The sequence below is a fragment of the Eulemur rufifrons genome, chromosome 24, assembly GCF_041146395.1.
Source record: "Eulemur rufifrons isolate Redbay chromosome 24, OSU_ERuf_1, whole genome shotgun sequence".
Taxonomy (NCBI): Eukaryota; Metazoa; Chordata; class Mammalia; order Primates; family Lemuridae; genus Eulemur; species Eulemur rufifrons.
Genome location: NC_091006.1, coordinates 6,617,909 through 6,640,829, shown reverse-complemented (window position 1 = coordinate 6,640,829; position 22,921 = coordinate 6,617,909). Strand labels below are relative to the sequence as shown.

Sequence of the window (22,921 nt, the reverse complement as noted above, 5' to 3'; positions counted from 1 at the left end):
GGAAAATTTGGAAAAGGTGCGGGAAGGTTGGCTCCCGGCCCGCTCAGGTTCTTAAAGGGGAAATGACTGTTTTCTTGTATCGCCTGTTCCCACCTTCCCCCCAAAAGGAATTAGGGAGTGGAAGACAGTAATGGGTTAACAATGGCCAGAAACAGTTCTTAACCACTTATTATGAGCCAGGCACCTGGCTAAGTGCTTTGTTCTCATTATCTCACTGAATGAGCAACCCTATTGTAGTATATTATTGATACCCATTTTACAGATAAAGAAACTAAGGCTCAGAGGGCGAACTAGCTGGCATAGCATCACAGGAAGTAGGTAATGAGTTTAGAACGACAATCTGTCTGAGCCTGGGAACCTGACACTATTTGATCTTAATCTCTTTTATAAGTGTTAAAAAGAGTAATTAGTCAAAAAAATTGGAAAATACAAAACAAACAAACAAAAGACCCATAAACTAAACTCAGACATCCTCTTCTATGATCTTAGCCACAGGGCTCCAGCCTTCTTGCTCTTCCTGAAAAATATCACGTGCTCTCTGGCCTCAAGTTTTTTGCATTGAGTGTTCCTCTGTCTGGAACATAAAGATGTCCTCTTGGCTCCCTCCCTCCCTTCCTTCAGGGTTTTACTCCAATGCCACCTTCTCAGTGAGATCATTCCTGCCCACCCTAGAAAGCAACAAACATCCCTCTCAGAAGCTACCGAACCCTTTGCCTGCATTTTCTTATTTTTTGTTAATTATAGTTATTGTTTGTTAGTTGTGTCCCAAGCTGGAAATCAGCCTCATGACAGCGTGGATTTTTGTCTTTGTTTACTGTTGCATTCCCGGTGCCTTGGCATTATTGGCATGCAGATGCTCAATAAACGTTTGTCGAATGGATGGTTGAATGAGTGGTAATTCCACCCCTTCACAGATACTCTTAAATGTTTGGTGCTTCTCACCTGCCCCAGAACAGTGTCTAACACACAGTAGGCATTTAATTAATGTCTGCGGAAAAATGAATGAATGATTGTATGATGAGTTACGTCTTCACATTTACCTACCTTCTTTTCTTTTAACAGAATTGAAACGCACATTTCTAAAGAAGGTCATGTCACTTAAACACAAGATTATAAATATCACCAGCATCTTTCCTTGTCCTTACATATTCTTCAAGATTAGTTTTAATGGCTGCATATGATGCCATCCTGTCGATGAACTCTAATTTGTTTAACCACTGTTTCTTGTTGAACATCTACGCTGTAATAAATATTTTGCTATTATAAGTAATTCCCGCCCCCCCCCAAAAAAGCCAAGCAGCTAAATATTTGTGCACATCTCTAATCATTTCCTTTGAATAGATTACTAGATGCAACTGCTGGGGCAAAGGGAATATACATCTTTAAGATCTAATGATTGTTCCCACGTTTCAAGCGTTTCCATGCACGAGGAAGCATAGCGCTAAGCTGTGAATTTTTTATTTTTTTATTTTTTTTAAGAAACGGGGCCTCGGTGTGTTTCCCAGGCTCACCTCGACCTCTTAGGCTCAAGGGATCCTCCTGCTTCGGTGTCCCAGGTAGCTGCAACAGCCGGCCCACACTACCGCGCCTGACTTACACCGTGTAATTTTAGCTACAGGGGCTGTGATTATCCATCCCTGTTTCTCAGAGGGGCGAGCTGAGGCTGAGAGAAGTTACTTCTCTTACTCACAGTCACTCACTAACGGGGCAAACCCAGCTTTGACTCCCAGGCACTGTTCTCACTGACTGCCCTCTGCTGCCGCCCCACGGCCTGGGACACACATTGCCAAATTGTGCTGCGGGGATCCAATTCGCACTCCCGCCAGCGCTAGGAGGCAACGTGCCCTTTAAAGTATCCTCGCCCCCATTAAACATTCTTGTTTTTGTGCTCTTTTGAAATGTTTATGTCTTACAGAATCTTTGTTTAAAAAAAAAAAACAAAACAAGACTAGTAGCTGAGACGACAGCACCTTATTGAGGCCGTAGTGGCGGGAAGAGGGCCAAGTGCAGTCTTTGCCTCTTCAATGCCCTGCACAAACGTCAGGGCCTTACGCTCTAGAACCCACGTCTGGGGAAGCCCTCTTGTAACTTCGCTGGGGATCCCAGTCAAAGGTCAGACCCCTGGAAAGCTCCCAGAGACAGACTTGCCCCGGGGGCTTACTCAGGGTGGGCAATCAGGCTTTGCTACCTCGGGACCCTTAAGGAGAGGAAAATCAGCCCCCAAAGAGCCTCCTACAGAGGGCTTCCTGGAAGGGGAGTGGTGAGGAGGTGACCCTCAAGGATGGAAACAGGAGAGAAGGGTGAAAAGGATTTGGCCTCGTAAGAATTATAAATTTCAGTACATAAAGGAAAAAGATACCTTGCTGTAAAAGGAAAAATGAAGTCTCAGGGCCACCCCCCATCTCCTTATGCAAAAGAGAAGGTAAAAGCCTCAGGCACCTGTGAAGACCTGGCCCCACAGATCAATCATTAAGGAAAGTCCTTGCTAATCTCCCATAAGCAAAGACATGCCAATTGTAACTATGTCTAACACCTAAAACTGAAGCCTATCTGATTCCACACTATTAATGCATTACAAGTTTATCTTACAGGTAACAGAACTGGAGACCAGACAGAATTAGACATTCTTCCACCTACCCAGGGATATCTACGTAATTGATGTTTTCTTCACTGCCTTATTTTATGTAAAATGTCTGTATGCCTTTAAAATGCTGAAGGTTTAACTTCCCCTTCAGAAAAACAGCCACAGCTTGTCTGCAGTTCATGTTTTTCCTGGGTGAATTCTCAAAATCTTGGCTTCATAAACCTCCATTGGTTGAGATTTTTGCTTCAGTCATTTACTTGGGTGGATAATATATGGATGTCAAGCAAAGCATTCTGGCCTTCAAATGTAAAGGGCATTTACAGGGTCATTAAGTTGAAAAAGGTGACCATACCACAGAAAAATAGAAAAAGGACATTAAAAAACACAAAAATTATACAGATAATGAACAATAAAAATGGAATTGGCAAACAAAAAATTAACGAGATGCATATTAAACAGATCCTTTGTTTTTGGTCTCTCAGAAAAATATTCTTTAAATATTATAATCAGTACTAATGAAAATACAAGATAACAACTACTCTCATATCCCACCTGCAGACTGCGATCGAGAGGAACTTTTGGTGATATCCATCGAGAAACTTAATACTGCTGTCTACCCTTTGATACAGCAATTCCACATCTAGGACTCGATCTTAAAGGAAAAGAAAGACATAGACCCTCTTATAGACATTGGCCTAGGTAAAGAATTTATGAAGAAGACCCCCAAGGCAATCACAGCAGCAACAAAAATTAATGAATGGGACATGATTAAATTAAAAAGCTTCTGCACAGCCAAAGAAACAGTCACGAGAATAAACAGACCACCTACAGAATGGGAAAAAATATTTGCATACTACACATCAGATAAAGGACTGATAACAAGAATCTATTTAGAACTCAGGAAAATCAGCAAGAAAAAATCAAACAACCCTATCAAAAAGTGGGCAAATGACATGAATAGAAACTTCTCAAAAGAAGATATAAGAATGGCTAACAAACATATGAAAAAATGCTCAACATCCCTAATCATCAGAGAAATGCAAATCAAAACCACACTGAGATATCACTTAACCCCAGTGAGAATGGCCTTTATCAAAAAAACCCAAAACAACACATGTTGGCGTGGATGTGGAGAGACAGGAACACTCATACGCTGCTGGTGGGACTGCAAACTAGTGCAACCCTTGTGGAAAGCATTATGGAGGTATCTTAAACAGATTCAAGTAGACCTGCCATTCGATCCAGCAATCCCATTATTGGGCATATACCCAAAGGAAAAAAGGTCATTCTGTAACAAAGACACATGTGCCCGAATGTTTATAGCAGCACAATTCACAATAGCAAAGATGTGGAAACAACCCAAATGCCCATCAATACATAATTGGATTAGTAAGCTGTGGTATATGTATACCATGGAATATTACTCAGCTATAAGGAATAATGAAGATACGACATCTCTATGGTTCTCCTGGAGAGAGTTGGAACCCATTATATTAAGTGAAGTATCCCAAGAATGGAAAAACAAGCATCACATGTACTCACCAGAAAATTGGTTTCCCTGATCATCACCTAAATACACATCTGGGAACGACACCAATCGGATATCAGACTGAGGTGGGGGGTGGGGGAGGGGATGGGTGTGTGCCTACACAATGAGTGCATTGCGCACCGTTTGGGGAATGGTCACGCTTGAAGGTGCTGACTCGGGAAGGGGGGGTGGGGGGAGGGACATATACCTACATGATGGGTGCAATGTGCACTATCTGGGGATCAGACACGCCTGGAGCTCTGACTTGGGGGGAAAGGCGGTACATGGGCAACGTATGTAACCTGCAATTCTGTATCCCCCATAACAATAAGATGAAATAAAAAAAAATAAAATAAAATTGGAATCATAAAAAAAAAAAGAGAAAGACATAGACAAAGGTGTATATGTGAAAATGTTTATCATTAGTGAACACTATTTGGATAATATTTATTATAACTATTATTTTTTAATTATTGATGTATCATAATGTACTTAAACCTTTATTGTTGGACATTTAGGTTGCTTCCAATTTTTTCACTGTTCTTTATGCCAGACTCTCTCTAAGCACTTTACCTACATGAGCTTATCTAATCCTTGTCATTCATCTATAAGATGGGATCCTTAGTCCCATTTAACAGATGAGGAAACTGAGGCATGGGAGTTGGGTGGGAAGTGGAACAAAGTCCCACCACTTGTAAACAGCTCTGCTGGGATTTTAACCAGGAAGTCTGACTTCAAAACTGTTACTTTTAAAGACTGATACTTTTAAAGACTGTTCAAATTCATTCAATAAATATACCCACTGCCTGCCATCTCTGTGCCGAGCATGTTGAGTAATGACAACTGCACACATTTATTGAGCGTTGTATATAGCAGGCGCTGTGCTAGGCACTTTACATGTACTGCACTACCTCATTTAATCCCCACAACAATCCTATGCACTCTTGTTATCCCCATTCTACAACTGTGCAAACTGAGGCACATTGACATTAAGTACCATCTCCAAAGTCAAACTGGCAGCTTGGCTTCAGGGTCTGGGCCCCCAACCACTTGTCTTCTTTTTCAGAGAAGAAATGCTTGAGAGGTAAATAACAAGCACATGAACAAGGAAATAATCGAACATAAAATAAAGCGGTGAGCGGCACTAGAAAGAAAAATCCCACATTATGGAACACATCCAAGCGGCCACAAAAAGAATGTGGAAGACACAGGACCCAGCGGTCCCACTCCTAGGTATTTACTCAAGAGAAATGAAAATGTGTTCACACAATGACTTGTACAGGAATGTTCATAGCAGCTGTTTTCATAATCGCCCCAAACTGGAAACAACCCAAAATGTCCATCAGCTGGTGAATGGATAAACACGTTGCAGTACATCTATTCCACGGAATACACTGGCAGTAAAAAGGAATGAATTCTTGATAAGCACCACGACATGGGTAAATTGCAAATATATCAGGCTGGGTGAGAGGAGTCAGTCTCAAAAGGCTACAAATTGCATGATTCTATTAGCATTCTGGGAAATCTATTGTGACAGAGATCAGATTAGCTGTTGCCTGAGGCTGGGGGACAGAGGCTGCAAAGGGACAGGTGGGAACTTTTTGGGGTGACAGAAATATTCTGTATCTTGATTGCGGTGCTGGTGGTTTCATCTGTCAAAACTCATCAAATTGTACACTTTAAAAGGGTGCAGCAAATTGTATTAAATTATGTCTCAATAGAGTTATATTTAAAATGTTTTTAGAATGTAGTAAGGCCGGGCGTGGTGGCTCACGCCTGTAATTCTAGCAGTCTGGGAGGCTGAGGCTGGAGGATCACTTGAGGCCAGGAGTTTGAGACCAGCCTGAGCAAGAGCAAGACCTAGAGACCTGTCTCTCCAAGAAATAGAAAAAATTAGCTGGGCATGATGATGCAAGCCTGTAGTCCCAGCTACTCCAGAGGCTGAGGCTGGAGGATCGCTGGAGCCCAGAGTTTGAAGCTTCAGTGAGCTATCATGACACCACTGCACTCTAGCCAAGGTGACAGAGCAAAACTCTGCCTCAAAACAAATAAACAAACAAAAAGTTAAAATACAGTAGAACATATTATGGACTTTAGTTCATAATATATCAATATTAGTTTATTAATTGTAACAAATGTACCATAGAATTTAAGATTTTAATAATGGGGAGGCTAGGTGGGGGGTTCATGAGAACTCTACTATCTTTGCAATTTTCCTTAAATCTAAAACTGTTTCAAAAAATAAAGTTTATTCTTAAAAATGGAAAAAATGCAGTACATGAATTTATGCTAATTTAAGCAGAAAAGAAAAACAAATCACAACCCCTCCCATATCATATGATAGTATTTTCAGTTTTAAAACATCAGGGGTTACGAGAAGACATATCAAAATGTTGAAAGTTAGAAGTTGTTAGCAATGGGACAGCAGGGAAATTTCCACTTCTACCTGATTCTTTTATGTATTTACCATGTACAGCATGATGTTTTGAAGTATATATACGTTGTGGAATGACTAAACCTAGCTAATTAACACATTCATTACCCCACATATCATTTTTGTGTCTACTTCATTGTTTTGCATGGTTTGAATTTATTATTTTTTTAAAGCAATGAGTGTGTTTCTTTTTCACCTGAAATAAAATAAAAATATTATTATTTAAAAAATTTTCTGCAAAGAGGCAGCAAAGATCTCCAGGGACAGGGAGGGAGCAGGGAGTCAGTGGGAAATGAGTGTAGCAGAGCCAGGGTCGGGCTTGGAGGTGGCAGAAGTGGAGAGATTCTAGATAGATTTTAAAGCACATGGAATTTCCTAGTTAATTGGATGTGGGGCATGAGAAAAAGAGGAGTCAATGACAAGACCAAGGCTTTCAATCTCATTTAATCCCAAGGCAACCGCACAAAGTACTACGATCCTTATGTTACAGATGGACAAACAGAGGTTCAGAGAGGGCCGGTGATCAGCCCATGGTCACACAGGAAGTGGGAGAGCTGAGATTTGAACCCAGTTTGTCTGGCTCCAGTGCCAGGCCTTTGCCCTCTGTGAACCCCACCTCTGCGCAGCCCCACCCAGCCCAGGACAGAACGTGCCGGGCCCACATCATGCACCAGCTCAATCCTGCGCTGCAACATGCAATGACTCTCCGGCTTGTGAGTTCACGGTCTTGTTCCAGCCCTCCACGGCATTCCCTCATTGCTGGTCACCTGTGTTGGGTAACCACGTTTCCCCGCCTGCCTGCGAGAGGGCATGACTGGGGCTGATTCATTGCTGTCCCTGGTATTACCTGACTGGATCCTGGCATGTGGCAGCCTAAGACGACAAATATTTATTAAGCATCTATCTTGTGCTGGGCAAAACCGGGATGTAGCCCTGAGTCCCACCCTCCTGAGGTTGAAGAGTCCAGTGGGGGCGTCAGAGAGACCCACATCCAGATAGCGACAGCCCAGAATGGGCAGGGCTGAGATGAGGGGGGCCCAGGGCCCCCAACCCAGCCGGAGAAGGGGCCCAGGAGTGTTTGGTAGAAGTGATGGACTCATGAGTGAACAAAATGGCCCACACCTGTAATCCTAGCACTCTGGGAGGCTGAGGTGGGAGGATGGCTTGAACTCAGGAGTTTGAGACCAGCCTGAACAAGAGCGAGATCCCTGTCTCTACTAAAAATAGAAAAATTAGACAGGTGCAGTGGCACACGCCTGTAGTCCCAGCTGCTCAGGAGGCTGAGGCAGGAGGATCACTCGAGCCCAGGAGCTGGAGGTTGCTGTGAGCTATGGTGATGCCCCTGCACTCTACCCAGGGTAACAGAGTGAGATTCTGTCTCAATAAAAAATAAAAAAAAAAGGAAATTGAACCTTACTCCCCCCTTTCAAAAAAGAAAGAAAGAGGCTGGGCTTGGTGGCTCATGCCTGTAACCCTAGCACTCTGGGAGGCCGAGGCAGGAGGATCGCTCGAGGTCAGGAGTTTGAGATCAGCCTGAGCAAGAGTGAGAGCCCCTGTCTCTACTAAAAATAGAAAGAAATGATCTGGACAACTGAAAATATATATAGAAAAAAATTATCCGGGCATGGTGGCACATGCCTGTAATCCCAGCTACTTGGGAGGCTGAGGCAGGAGGATCGCTTGAGCCCAGGAGTTTGAGGTTGCTGTGAGCTAGACTGACGCCACGGCACTCGAGCCTGGGCAACAGAGTGAGACTCTGTCTCGGACAATAAATAAATAAATAAATAAATAAAACAGGGATGGGACAGGGAGCAATTGAGGCTATTTTAGCTGGGTCATCAGGGAAGGCCCCTGAGGAGGGGACATTGGGGCTGAGACCTGAGGTTGAGGAGGTGCCAACCCGGAGGAGCTGGGGAGACAGCACTCGGGAGCACAAGCAGCCCGTGCGCAGGCCCTACAGTGAAACAGAGCTGAGCATGTTCCAGAAGCCCCAAGGACACCGGTGTGCAGCAGCTGAAACTGCAGCACAATGAATAAACGCGAGCCCATCCCACAGAGCTGGGGCCCACAGGCCTCCCTAGAGGCAGCCCCCAGCCTCTGCATCAGACTCCGTGGGTCAGATCACATCCTTCACCTGCACAGAGCCCTCCCTGGCTCCATCCAAAGTCCTCACTGTGGCCCACAAGGCCCCACACAGTCTGTCCCCGTCACCTGCCTGTCCTCGACCTCAGTCTCCTCTCCCTCTCTCTGCTCCAGCCACACTGGCCTCCTTGTGGATACTCCAACGGGGCAGGCGCCCTTCTGTCTCCCGGCCTTTGCACTGGCTGTTTCTCTGCCTGCAGTGCTCTTCCCCTCCCTCAGCTCCTTAGATCAAATGTCACCCTCTCAGTGAGGTGGCCCTGAGCGGATGTACATTTGACCTACTTATTTGTCATGTTTACTTCTGACTCCCTGGGCAGAATGTCAGCTCCATGAGGGCAGAGGTCCCTGTCTTGTCCATGGCTGTCCCCCCAGTACTGAGAATGGGGCCTGGCACGTGGTAGACACGCAATAAATAATGATTAAATAAATAAAAGGAAGAAGGGAAAGAGAGAAAGAAGGAAAGGGAGGAAGGGGGGAAGAAAGTGGCACATCTGTCAGCTCGTACGGCTTGTCAGCTGCCCCGGCTGAAAGGCAGGAGTGTTAACACTTCCCGTCTTCCCAGATAAGACAGTACCAGGCTGGGAAACTGAGGCACAAAGGGACACTGGGTAGCACTCCTTGGAGGACAGGGAGACAGGCTTCAGACTGGCTCTGAGGACCTGGATGAGAAGAGAAAGCCCTGGCGCCCCCTGCCGGTGAGTGGTGTCATGCTGGTTGTGTCCACCTTGCTGCCTTGAGGCTGGCAATGCCCGTGGCCAGGTGGGCAGGAGAGGCGGCGGCCCAGGGGCATCCTGGCAGAAGTGCAGAGTCCACGGAGGCACAGCTGTAATCCTCTTTATTCCTGGTCCCCGTGGGCACCCCGCCTGGTCAGTGCTATGCAGGAGGGTGGGGCTGCGCTGCCGGGGACCCCCCCTGCGTCACTTTGTGCCTGCGCACCTGCCCTCCCTCCATAGCCAGCCAGGACTCCCACCTCTCCAGGGGGGAGAGCTTCCCCAGCTCCATCAGAGCTGCCTCCACCCCACGTGGGGCCTCCAGGGGGCAGGAGAGTCGGGGCCCGCCTCGACTCCCCATCCAGGCCTGGGCAGTGACTGGTCACCGGGTTCCTGATGACAGCTGTCCCCAGCCCTACAGGTACATCCTCCGGCCGAGCAGGGGTCTCACCACCCAGAAGTCATCCACAATCTTCCCGTCCTGTGAGGCACAAAAACAGGGAAGGTGGTGAGAACAGAAAGCCTGAACCCTGATGGCCTAGGTTCAAATCCCGTCTCTGCCTCTGACCGGCTGTCCAACATTGAGCAAGTTGCTAGACTTCTCTGAGCCTCAGTTTTCCTCGTCTAAAAAGCGAGGATGATAGTAATAGTACTTACATCACCGATGTTGTGGGAATTAAATGAGACAATATTTGTAAAGGCTTACAACAGAGCCTGGCACATGGCAAGGCCTGGGTAAGTGCAGGCTATGATTATTAGAGCACAAACCGCATAGTCAGACAAACCTGATTTATATTCCAGTGCGTCACCCTCTGTGTGGCTTTAAGCACACTTAACTTCCACGTTCCATGCAATGGTGACAGCAATAGAACAGCCCACACGGGGTAATCATGCCAGCTCAACAAGATATGCAGACACCTGTGCCTGGTGCACATGCCACTCGATAAATGGTGGCTGTCAGATCCCAGCTCAGCCATCCTCCAGCTGTGTGACCCTGGGAAAATTACCTCCCCTCTCTGAGCCTCAGTTCCCTCATCTGTAAAATGGAAAGAAAATCCACCCCTATGGGATTGTTGAATTTACCAAGTCCCAGACACTGTTCTAAGCACTTTATATATCATAAGTCATTCAACCCCCATATAATCCTGTGAGGTAGAAACTGTTATCATGCCCTTTTCACAGATGGGAAAACTGAGGCTCAAAGAAGGTAGATAAGTTGCTTGAGGTTATCCAGCTGGTAAGTAGTTGAGGCAGGATTTGAACCCCAGATTTCTAGCTCTAGAGTCCAAGTTCTTAAACACTCAGCTCCCAAACACGCTGGGCCTGGTGGCTCACTGGTGCAGGTGACTTGGGCCTGCGCCTCACTGACCTGGTCATCGGACACCTGCTGGATGTGCATGTGGCTCCCATTCAGGATGTGCAGCCGCGTGTACCCGTACTCCTTCACGCGCACGGCGCTCCAGGGCCTCGGGAAGATGGCGAAGGGGGTGAGCAGCTCCTCACAGCCCTGCGGGGCAGAACTGGTCAGGCGGGGGGCTGGGACAGGTGGAGGACCCGCAGGAAACAGAAATGACCCGGCTGCCCCCAAGGAAGACAAAGCCAGCTAAGATTCGGCCACAAGAATGCTCACAATTGAGTGTTTTGACCCAGCCAGGCTTCCGTTGCCCCCGGTCTTTGACTTCTAGAAAAGTACCTGGCTGTGCAAGACTGCCCACTACAGCACTTTCTATAAAAGCCCTGACCTGGAAGCCGCCCAAATGCCCAGCAGGGGAGCCAGTTAAATAAATTATAGCGTAGCCATCGCAAGCAGGGAGATACAGGAAGGTGACCAAGATGTGTTTGTGAAGAGGAAAAAGCAATTTGAAGAATAGAAGAAAACACTGGGTCTTAATTCTGGCTGCATAGTAGACCCTCTGAGAAAGCTTTTTATTTATTTTTTGGGGGGAGTTTTTTGAGAAAAGGTCTCTGGCTGTTGCCTGGGCTCTAGAGTGCAGTGGTGTCGTCATAGCTCACTGCAACCTCCAACTCCTGGGCTCAAGCCATCCTCCTGCCTCAGCCTCCCAAGCAGTTGGGACTATAGGCATGTGCCACCATGCCTGGCTAATTTTTCTGTTTTTTTGTAGAGATAGGGGTCTCAATATGTTGCTCAGGCTGGTCTCGAACTCCTGACCTCAAGCGATCCTCCCACCTCAGCCTCCCAGAGTGCTAGGATTATAGGTGTGTGTGACCCAGCCCCATGTTGCTTTTTAAAAGTGGGTGCTACAGTTACCCATCTCTGTCTAAATAATCACTCATCTGTATGCACAGGACACTGCAGAATGCCACCCTAGACCTGGAACACCGAGAACTAGGCGAGAGGTGGCATGGGTGGCTGCTGTTTACCTCCTGACCTCTGCACTGTTTGAATTTTTATCATGAGTGGCTCTTACTTTGATCTTAATAATTTGTAAGGATCAGCTTAAAAAACTAAGCCTTTTTCTCCTTGGAGAAGGGGCTGATACCGAGGCCGGGCAGGGAAAACAGGGAAGTGCTCACAAAATGACGGGGACATGTGGAAAGGGACAGGGAGCCCAGCCCACCTGAGAGAGCTCCTGCCGGCCAGAGCTGCTGCAAATTGAGCATCCAAATAAATAACAGTAGTGTTGGTTTATAACCCACACAATAAAATAGATTACCCAGGAGTTCACACTGACATAAATAAATAGTTAACCAACCAAACAAATGGGGCAGAAGGTGCAATGTCCCGTTACAGAAGGATTGCAATGAATAAATCTTGGAAGAATGAGGGAAATAGCAAGTCCCCCTCAGAACACGGCAGTAATAACTGTTGCAGGCAGGATCCGCCGACGGGCGCTACAATTAGGGGCTGAAAGTTTGAGGAGAAACAAGACATTTGCAGAGTCTGCGAGGGTCTCCCCAAGACAGTTATGAATTAAAAAGGGAACTATAGTAACTTTACCGTGGAGCAAACCCAACCCCTGCCACTTATGCAACCTGTGACATTGAGCGAGTATTTTCCCTGAGCCTCTGTCCCTGCATCTGTACAAGGGATGTGCTGCTAGGAGTACCTAACCGTAGGGATGCAGGTTAAGTGACATCAAGAGCGTGAAGCGCAGGGCACCCGGGCTGGAACACGGTCAGCCCTCGATCCATAACAAGAGGGGAGAAGCCAGGGCGCCCCCCGCTGCTCACCGCGGATCCTGTGATGATGTGGACAGGGCCACGAGGGTTGGTGTAGGGCAACTCTAGGCTGCCGTTAAATACCTGGAGAAAGGGAACAAGTATGTGGGGGGAGGTCACACCAGGCCATGCCCAGGGCATCTGGTCACCTTGGCACCAGCCACGTGGGTGCTTGGCCCGCCACCTGCCTCACCTGGTAGTTGTAAATTGGCCACAGCCGTTCGTACGAGTGCTCGTGCGCCCACAGCTGCAGGTCCACTCCTGAGACAGAGCAGGTGGGGTCAGGCCACTGGGGCGGGGAGAGAGGGGGACATGGGGCTGGGCCGTCCCAGGGGTCACTCACCGTATTTGTAGAAAAGATCCTCCAACCCATACAGCTTGCCTCGGAGGCCTTTGCGGACCTGGGCAGGGTGAACGAGCAGGTGAGGCTCAGGCGGAAGTCCCACCTGGCTCTCATCGCCTCCACCCCGCCACCCAGAAAGGGGGTCCTCACCTTGCTCTCGTGCCTCTTGCAGTCATCCAAATCCGCGTTGGAGCAGTACATGGGCCGGTGGCCCATGGTAATGATCCAGGGCCGAGCCACCCGGTTCTTATTGGCTTTCTAGAGAGAAGGGCGCAGGTCAGGTGAAGGGCAGGGGTGGGTGGAGGGGGAGGTGAGGGACGGAAGGGGACCCCACCCAGGTTACCTGGAGGTCACTCTCCAGCCAGCGAAACTGCCTCTCTACTAGGTGGCGGCCGTAATGGAGAAAGAAATACACCTCCGTGGAGAAGGAGATGATGTGGGCCGGACCCAGATCCCAGCTGGAGGGGTCAAAGGGCAGGGGTCAGAGACAGGGTCTCCTCTGCATCTTCCATCCTTCAGGGGAGACAGACCAGTCCCCCAGTCCCCCAGTCCCCCAGAGTACCTGTACCACAAGCCTTCATTGTCCCCCGGCATGCTGAAGCGAGCTTTGTAGTTAGAGAAGTTGCTGGAAAAAGGAAGTAAAAGGGAGGGGATGAGGGGCTGGGTGCCCCAGCCCATTCTCAGGCCCCCCACCCCCTCTCCTCTTGATATACAAAGAGAGGCCACAGGGCCAGGTGCGGCGGCTCACACCTATAATCCTGGCACTCTGGGAGACCAAGGCTGGAGGATCACTTGAGCTCAGGAGTTTGAGACCACCCTGAGCAAGAGTGAGACCCCGACTGTACTAAAAATAGAAAAATTAGCTGGCGCAGTGGTGAGCACCTGTAGCCCTAGCTCCTCAGGAGGCTGAGGCAGGAGGATCGCTTGAGCCCAGGAGTTGGAGGTTGCTGTGAGCTAGGCTGATGCCACAGCACTCTAGTCAGGTGACAGAGCGAGACTCTCTGCCTCCAAAAAAATAAAAAAGAGAGAGAGAGAGACTCCACAGTATGAGGGACTAAGGGGAGACACCAAGAAGGACAGATGCAACCATTTTTACTGATCCGGCTGTCCCCTCCCCCGCAGCCCTTGTCCTCACTAGCGTTCCTCGTGATTCCCGGGGCACGTCATGTACGGCAGGCTGGCAGCCACCGGCTCGATGAGCCGCATGAACCTGTCCCCGACACGGGCATTGTCCTGATCCATGTCGTAGGCAAAGTCTCCTGGGGACGGGAGGCAGAGGACAGTGAGGACCCAAACGTGGCTCTGCTTTTGCCAGAAGTGAGAGATCTGGTCGCTCAGGTGTGGGCTGTGCCACCCCTGGCCTCAGGGCTCCCCCAGCCCCCCAATCCCTCCCTCACACCCACCTCCATGTGCTTGGGACACCTCTGGTCCCCCTCAGGACCATGTTGTCTCCTGTGCTCTGAGCACACCAGCCCCCATCTATCTGCCCCCTTGTCCCCTCCCAAAACAACAACATTAAAACTGAGAGAGTCCGGTACCAATTTTGTACCAGGCGCAGTTCCAAAGGCTTTACGGACATGATCACCCAACTCTTCAAAACTCCCTCTGCGAGGGATTATCCCCATTTCAGATGGAGAAACTGAGGCTCCAGGTCACAGAGCCGGTTAGTAAAGATCCAGGAATAAAACCCGGAGCCTGGCTGCTGTCTGCCCTTGAACCACGCAGGCCCCAGGCCCCAGCTCCCATGTCATCCCCTGCCCCCTCAAATAACAACGGCAGCAGCAGCAATAATGACAATAGCACACACTTATGTAGCACTCACGCCCTGCCAGGCCGTGTGAACTTAAGCAGTCGCCATGACAATCCTGGGAACTGGGAACTCGCTTTACCCCTGATGATAATAATCCGCAGGGGAAAAGCAAAGCTCACAGCAGTAAGCGCAGAGTTGGAATTTTAGCCTGGGCAGCAGGTTAGCCAAAGTCACCATCTCCGTGGCCTTGCAGAGCCACACTGGCCCCGGCCCTGTCCCTTCCGCTGTCCTGGCGCTGCCCTCCACCCCTGCTTCCCCCACGTCCAGGCACACCCTTGCTGATGCCTCACCCACATGGAGAACAGCATCGTACATGCCCTGCTGGGTGTCCCTGTGCAGCCGGGGCAGGGCCTTCGGGTTGTCAGCCCCCAGGTCCCCAAACACAGCCAGGCGGGGGCTCCAGTGCACCCCATTCTTCAGGGCCCTGAAGCGGAAACGACGGCTCCAGCCCTGGGCACTGCCACAGCGGTAAACTAAGAAAAGAGGAAAAGATCACGGTCAGCTGGGACGCCCCAGGACCTCTCCCCCAACCCCTATCCTCTTGGAGCGGTGGAAGGGCTGACACACGCCCCCTGTCCACCTTCCCCAGCGCCTCCCACTTTCATGGGGCAGCATCGCATACAATAGGCTTGCGGGGAAGCAGAGGAGTTTCCAGCCTGGCCTGAGCCACCGCCAGTGGTAGCTGCTGGTCTGCACCCCGCTCCTCTTCCTGCTCCCGTCAACACCCTAGCCTGGGACCCTGCTCACCATACTCAGCCCCGGGCAGCAGCCCCCGCAGCGTGACTCGGTGCATGTACAGCTTCCTCCGGAGAACACCCCCATCCACAAAGGTGCTGAAGGTGCCCTGGGCCCGGAGGGGCAGGGGCCCCGACAGCTGCAACCCAAACTGCACTTCAGAGGGGGCTGGGACCCATGTGGTCCAGGTCACAGTCATGGAGCCTGGCTCACCTGGGGAGAAAGGAACAGGGAGGGCGGGCAGTGAGGCCTGGGCAGGGCAGGGCGGGCCACTGACTGCAACAGCTCTGGAACATTTCGTAGGTAAGGACACCGGTTCTGGAGCTGCCCAAGTTCAATCCCAGCTCTGCCATTTCCACACTGTGCTGGCCTTGGGCAGGTCACTTCATCTCTCTGAGCCTCAGTTTCCCTATCTGTAAAATGGAATAGTAATCGTATCTACCCTTTAAGGTTGTTATGAGGCTTAGGCGAATAAATATAAGTACAGCACTCGAAACAGTGCCTGCTACAGTCGGAGTTATACGGGGGAATGAATATTATTATTAATACCATTGTTTATTGTGCACGGGCCTTGTGCCAAACATTGCACACACATGATACCATTGAAGGGTTGCCCACGCAGATGTCTGGAGACCAGCTAGGTCACATAAAGGGGGACAAGGGCCAGCTGTAAGGCAGCAAGGAGTTGCAGAGCATGTGGCAAACTGCAGACCCCACCCTGTCTAAAAGGGACAGCCGTCACTCAGCACTGGCGATAGCCGCCAAGCCGGAAGCAGGCCCAGTACCACCAAATCTATCAACTTCTAGAGCAAATCTTTACACAGTGGTTTTTATAACCCAGGAGCATACATAGATAGATACGCAAATCCAGATTTTTTTCTTTTTTTAGAGATAGGTTCTCTCTCTGTCACCCAGGCTGGAATACGGTGGTATGATCATAGCTCACTGCAACCTCGAAAACCTGGGCTCGAGTGATCAGCCTCAGCCTCCTGAGTAGCTGGGACTACAGGTGTATGCCACCATGCCAACTATTTTTTATTTTTTGTAGAGACATGGTCTCCCTTTGTTACCCAGGCTGGTCTCGAACTCCTGGCCTCAGGTGATCCTCCTGCCTCAGCCTCCCAAAGTGCTGGGTCCAGATTTTTAAGTGATAGCTTCAAATTCTTAAATGCTAGCAACCAAATCAAGGTTTTAAAAATACCATGTGGTATAGCATAGTGTTAAGAGCATGGGTTCTTCCTCCAGCAATTCATGTGCACAGGGTTATTTATGGCAGCACTCTTTATAATTGCAAAATATGGGAAACAACCAAAATGCCCAGATTTAGGAGAGTGATTGAATAAGATCTACACAGTGGTGTACAAAAGAACAGGCTCTAAGAACAGTTATGAAATGATTTCCAGGACATATTCTTAAACCAAAAAAAGCAAAGTGCACAAGAGCATAGTCAGATACCCTTAATATAAGGGGATAGAAGAGAATATGCCGGTATCTGCTCACTTGTGCAAAAGAAATACAGGAAGAATACACCAGGAACTAAAAACATGGATCACTTACGGGGGTGGGTGGGAAATGGGGTGGAAAAGGGGGCAATGGGAACAGAGTAGCAGGGATGAGGAAGGAGAGACACTTCTCTGAGTCAATCTTTTTTATAACACTTTCACGGCCAGACTGGAAAAAAAATTTTTTCCCTGGGATCACGATGTTTTATCATGAAAATAGAATAAAAACTTCAAAAACAAAACAATCCTTTCTAATTTAATGAAAAATTTATTATTTTTTATTGTTTTCTGTGCATGAGTTGTATGCAACTTGAAAAATAGTTACCCAAGGTGAAGAGATGTGTGAGTTACATATGCTTCACGAGGCCCTGGGCTCGAAACTAGCGTGAGTTAAATACAACTCACATGGCAGTTAATGTGATCATTCTGATACCCGGAACAATAGTCATGTTTCATATGTCCTTCACACACCCAAAATATAAACAAATAAAACCACCAGGATGTGGGGGGAGCCCAATATGGAATATAAACACTAAAACATGGACCTAACGATGTTAAAAAGATGAATCACATAACCACACTGAAGGGGTTGGGGAAGAAAAATAACTGTGGGAAACAGTGTCCTAACTGGGTATTTTCAGGCTAAAGCCAAAAAGGACTGTGCATAAATACTGTCATCTAGTCGGTAAGCGCGTCTCCCGGAATATGGGCAGACAATTCTGAAACTGCTTTGTGCATGTGCTAGGATTGAGCAAATAAGTAAGTACATTGTAGACAGTGAAAGTCAGGTTTCTCAGTGTTAGAGAAAGAAGTTACAAATAAGGAAAGATGAGGCTAAAATAAACCCTTGGTGTTGAGCTGAATTTAGAGGTATCAGTATGATGTCATGGTATTTAGTATGTACACAGAGAGATGGGTACAGAAATGTGGGTTGTGAACATGCACGTTAGCATACATGCACGTGTTGTCTTGCTCTGTCTGTGGAGCCTAGAAGCCCCCAGCATGAGCAACCCCCAGTAGCATGAGCACACCTAGTGCTCAGATCTTAGTTTCTAAATACCCATTCTCTAATGAGAGGAACCAGGAGGACCCCTTGGAGAAACTGCTGATTCCAGGGATGAGAAAAAATATATATAAGATGAGCATGGAATAATCTGTGGTGTCATAAAGGGAAGAAGTGCTCAAAAACGATGGGGGCTTGTTGAAAGAACAGAGAACCCAATCTGAAGAAATTCCTGAGACCAATCCGGGACAACCCGAGTACCGGAATAAATAATGATAGAATTAGATTTTCACCCATGGGAATAAAAGAAATATCCATGAGTCCATGATATAAACAAATAATTGAATAACTAAATAAGTGGAGCAGAGAGGGACGGCTCTTCTTACGGTAAACTTTCAATTACATGGAAAGAGGGACTTAGAAAATTAGAAAATCACAATTAGATAATCACCTCACTAATAATTGTTGCAGATAAGATCCACGGGTGGATGGTAAAATTAGTGGGCAAACATTCAGAAGAAATGGAATTTGCATAGTCTTGAGCAATCGCCCCCAAGATATTTATAAACAACTAAGGAAAGAATTATTACTGTATAGTGGCGGAACCCAGCAGGCATCTCCTTATCCAAACAATCAAGGTCAACATCAGTGACAGCAATAAGTCACATCCACATCGTGATCCACTGAGAAGGACACAACATCCCATATGTGACCATCTTGCCAAAAATAGGTAACTTAATTCCAATCAAGAGAAAACATCAGACAAACCCAAAAATGATATCCAGTGAAGTAACTGATCGGTACTCAAAAATACCAAAATCATGAAAGATAAGCGAAGATAGAAAAACTGACACAACAACTAAATGCAGTGTGAGACCCTGCGTTGGCTCCTGGAACAGAAATTGGACGTTCGTGGAAAACTGTGAAATTCAAACAAAGGTCTGCAGTTTAGTTAACAGTATCGCACCAATCTTGATTTCCTGGTTTTAATAAGTGCACGACAGTTACATAAGATGGTAACATCAGGGGAAATTGAGCGAAGGGGAGATAGGAACTCTACAATACCTTTGGACTTTTCTGCTAGATGTAAAATTAATGCAAAATTAAGTTTTAAAGCAAAGATCGTGGGCCCTTGAGCCAGCCTGCTGCATTCAAATTCCAGGCTATGTGATCTGCGGTCAGACTCTTCACCTCTGTGAGCCTCAGTTTTACTCTTTTGTCAAATGGGAGTAACAATAGTACTTATAGCTTAAGATTGACTTAAGGTTAAATGAGTTATCTACCCATCTACAGCACTTAGTAAGAATATATTTGCTATTATAATTGTGTAGGCCAATAAGGACAGCTGTGATCTCACTGGATCTTCACAGTGGCACCATGAGATGGCTTTTTCCGTCTTTCCCATTTCATTGAGGCCTCTGGGCAAAGTGCTTTTTGTCAAGGTCACTTGGCCAGCAATGCCAAGTCACTTCATTCATGTGGTTTCTGTTTCCACACTGCAACCAACCTTTAAGAAACTATCTTCTTGGCCGGGCGCGGTGGCTCACGCCTGTAATCCTAGCACTCTGAGAGGCCGAGGCGGGTGGATCACTCAAGGTCAGGAGTTCGAGACCAGCCTGAGCAAGAGCGAGACCCCGTCTCTACTAAAAATAGAAAAAAATTATATGGACAACTAAAAATATATATATAGAAAAATTAGCCGGGCATAGTGGCGCATGCCTGTAGTCCCAGCTACTCGGGAGGCTGAGGCAGGAGGATCGCTTGAGCCCAGGAGTTTGAGGTTGCTGTGAGCTAGGCTGACGCCACGGCACTCACTCTAGCCTGGGCAACAGAGTGAGACTCTGTCTCAAAAAAAAAAAAAAAAAAAGGAAACTATCTTCTTTAAAAGTGTCTAGGACTTGAAAAATAAGGAAAGACAAGGAAAGACTAAGGAACTGTCCCAGATACAAAAGACAAGACTAAATGCAACATGCAATTGTGGATTAGAATAAAGACATTAGTGGAAAAGTTGGTGAAATCCGAAGTCTAGTTAATAACATGATCATTGGTGTTAATTTCTTAGCTTTGACAATGGTATCACGGTTATGTGAGGGATTACCATGAGGGGAAGCTGGGTGAAGGGTATACAGGAACTCTGTATTGTGTTTGGAACTCATCTGTAAGTCAAATTATTTTAAAATAAAAAGCTTAAACATTTTTTAAAAAGAAAGAACTGTGTGTTGAGTTTTCGTGTAGTATCAAAGAAGAATAGCCACAGTTATCTGAAACTCCTATTAAAATCTTCCTCCCTGTTTCAACCACGTGTCTGAGAGCAGATTTTCTTCACTTACGTCATCCAATGCAACTTATCACAACAGACTGAAGCAGAAGCAGATCTGAGGACAATCCCGTTGTCCCCCATTAAGCCAGACACAAAAGAGATTTGAAGAGATGTAAATCAATGCCACTCTCCTCACTAAATTTCTCTTTATTCAAAATATAGTAATTTTTCATCAAAAAGTCACTTCCATTAATACAGAAAGGATTTGTTATTGTTAATTTTATTTATTATTTAAAAAAACTTTTTGTAGAGGCCGGGCGCGGTGGCTCACGCCTGTAATCCTAGCACTCTGGGAGGCCGAGGCGGGTGGATTGCTCAAGGTCAGAAGTTCGAGACCAGCCTGAGCGAGACCCCGTCTCTACTAAAAATAGAAAGACATTATATGGACACCTAAAAATCTATATAGAAAAAATTAGCCGGGCATAGTGGCGCATGCCTGTAGTCCCAGCTACTCGGGAGGCTGAGGCAGTAGGATCGCTTAAGCCCAGGAGTTTGAGGTTGCTGTGAGCTAAGCTGACGCCACGGCACTCACTCTAGCCTGGGCAACAAAGTGAGACTCTGTCTCAACAAAAAAAAAAAAAAAAACTTTTTGTAGAGATGATATCTCACTATGTCACTCAGGCTGGTCTCAAACTCCTGGCCTCAAGCGATCCTCCAGCCTAGGCCTTCCAAAGTGCTGGGATTACAGGAGTGAGCCGCTGCACCCAACCTATAATTGTTCATTTTAAATGACAATAAATATTTTTTTCTTTTTCTTTTTTTTTTTTTAATTTTTTTTAAAAACCTGACCTGGCCGGACCCTGCTTAGCTTCCCAGATCAGAGGAGATCGGGTGCCTTCAGGGCCATGTGGCCTTAGCCTAAATGACAATAAATATTTTTAAATGACAGTTTTAATTTCTAACATGGTAACTATTACTAGATATAACTCACATAAACGACAGCTCTTTGAGGTTTTTAGCAGTGCGGAGTCCTGAGACAAAAGCTACCACACACCAAGCTCAGTTCTGCCTCTACACAGGGAGCAACTCATTTACTCCTCGCCAGGAGGTCACGCTAATATTACTCCATTGTCCAGATGACAATCCTGAGACCAGAGAGGTTAAGTCACTTGCCCAATGCCACACAGCAGGTAAGTAGCAAAGCTGGAGCTCTAACCCAGGCAGTCTGGGTGCAGAGTGTTCAGAGGTCAAGCTCTACCCCCGCAGTGCACCACACGGCACCACCACCTCTTGATCTTGCTCAGGAGGCAGCCTGTGGGGAAGAGGCACCACTGGGCCTCTCTGGGAGAGACGCGGGGAGGCGTGTGGACACTTACCTGGGTAGGACAGATGGACTTGCTCTGGGGCAGCACTGGGAGCCCCTGGGGCCCCCTGGACTCCTGAGGAGAACAGTAGAAGCAGACAGCAGCAGGACTCCAAGAAGCATGGAAGGGAGCGCATGGTAGGGAGACCGTGGGGGCAGAGATGGGGAGAGGAGGACTGAGTAGACGAGATTCCTCAGGTCCAGCAGGAAGGGCTGGGAGGATGGAGGATGGAGGAAGATGAGGCAGGGCTGCGGGGTGGGAAGCCAGACGGCAGGGAGGTCGTCAAGGGGGTGGTTATCCAGGCACTGGGGAGAGAGAACAAAAATAATGATCACTATGGAGCAGCAAAGCGCCCTGGGCCTGCCTGCGTGCTAAGCACTTGGCATAGATTAACTCCAGGGACCTCACAACATTGCTATGAGGTGGTGGCTCCTGTGACCATCATCCCGTATCACAGATGAGGAAATTGAGTGAGTGATTCAGTTGCACAGCTGGGATGTGACGGACCAGCATTCGGACCCAGGCCGGCCGATTCCAGAGCCTTGCTCTTTTGACCGCAGCTCACCCTCAAAGCCAGAGGTGTAGTTGCCGGCGTGGGGTGGGAGGCTCAGCGCAGGGGCTTGTCTTTGGTGACCCCACCCCCAGCATTCCATCTTGATCATCTTGATTTTAGTAACCCCGGTTTCTTCCACCTCACTCCCAAGATTCCAGCCTTCCACCCTCCGGCAAGGACCTCACCGCTCTCTGCTCCATCCTCAGCAGCCCATTTTGGTCTTAGTGACCCCAGTCCTCCCGCCCCAGCCCCAGATCCCTGAGTCCATCCTGCCCGCCCCGCCCCCAGCATCCAGCCAGCCTTCAGCGCCCCAGGCCTCCCCCGTCCCCGGCCCACGCCCCTGTCCCCAGCCCTTCCCCGCCTGCTCCACCGGCCCCGGCTCGCCCCGGACCTGCCAGGGTAGGTGGAGCCGGGGCGAGGGGCGCCCTCGGGTACCCCGGCTCACCCTCGCGGGGTGCCGGCTGCCGGTACCCGAGTCTCCGGCCACCAGCGCTGTTCTGGTATTTATGAGTTTGCCGGTGCCGAGGCCTCCCGCCGCCTACAGCCTGTTCCAGCCCCGGAAGAGCCGGTCGCCTCGGGGTGACGGACTCCCCAGACAGCTGGGGACCCGGGTCCCACAGGTCCGGCCGGTCTCAAGCACCCCACGCACACCCCCCCAGGGCGGGGCGCGGGAAGGGGGACCCAGGAAGACTTGGTACGCCGCCGTCACCTTCAAGCCGGCCACCAGGTGAGCGCCGGGACAGGTAAGGCTGCGCGTCCCCCCTGGGACCCCC

General features: G+C 48.3%; 1 protein-coding gene across 1 annotated transcript; it reads right to left on the bottom strand.

Moving 5' to 3' along the window:
- Positions 1–9,813: 9,813 nt before the first annotated feature.
- Positions 9,814–21,731, bottom strand: ACP7 (acid phosphatase 7, tartrate resistant (putative)). The gene is made up of 12 exons (XM_069456884.1): positions 21,608–21,731; positions 15,479–15,679; positions 15,022–15,204; positions 14,057–14,180; positions 13,484–13,546; positions 13,265–13,379; positions 13,072–13,179; positions 12,922–12,979; positions 12,772–12,839; positions 12,591–12,662; positions 10,768–10,905; positions 9,814–9,879 (listed from the first exon to the last, which is right to left on the bottom strand). The coding sequence occupies exons 1-12, from the start codon at positions 21,729–21,731 to the stop codon at positions 9,814–9,816; spliced, it is 1,320 nt and encodes a 439-aa protein (XP_069312985.1).
- Between the last annotated feature and the right edge of the window lie 1,190 nt (positions 21,732–22,921).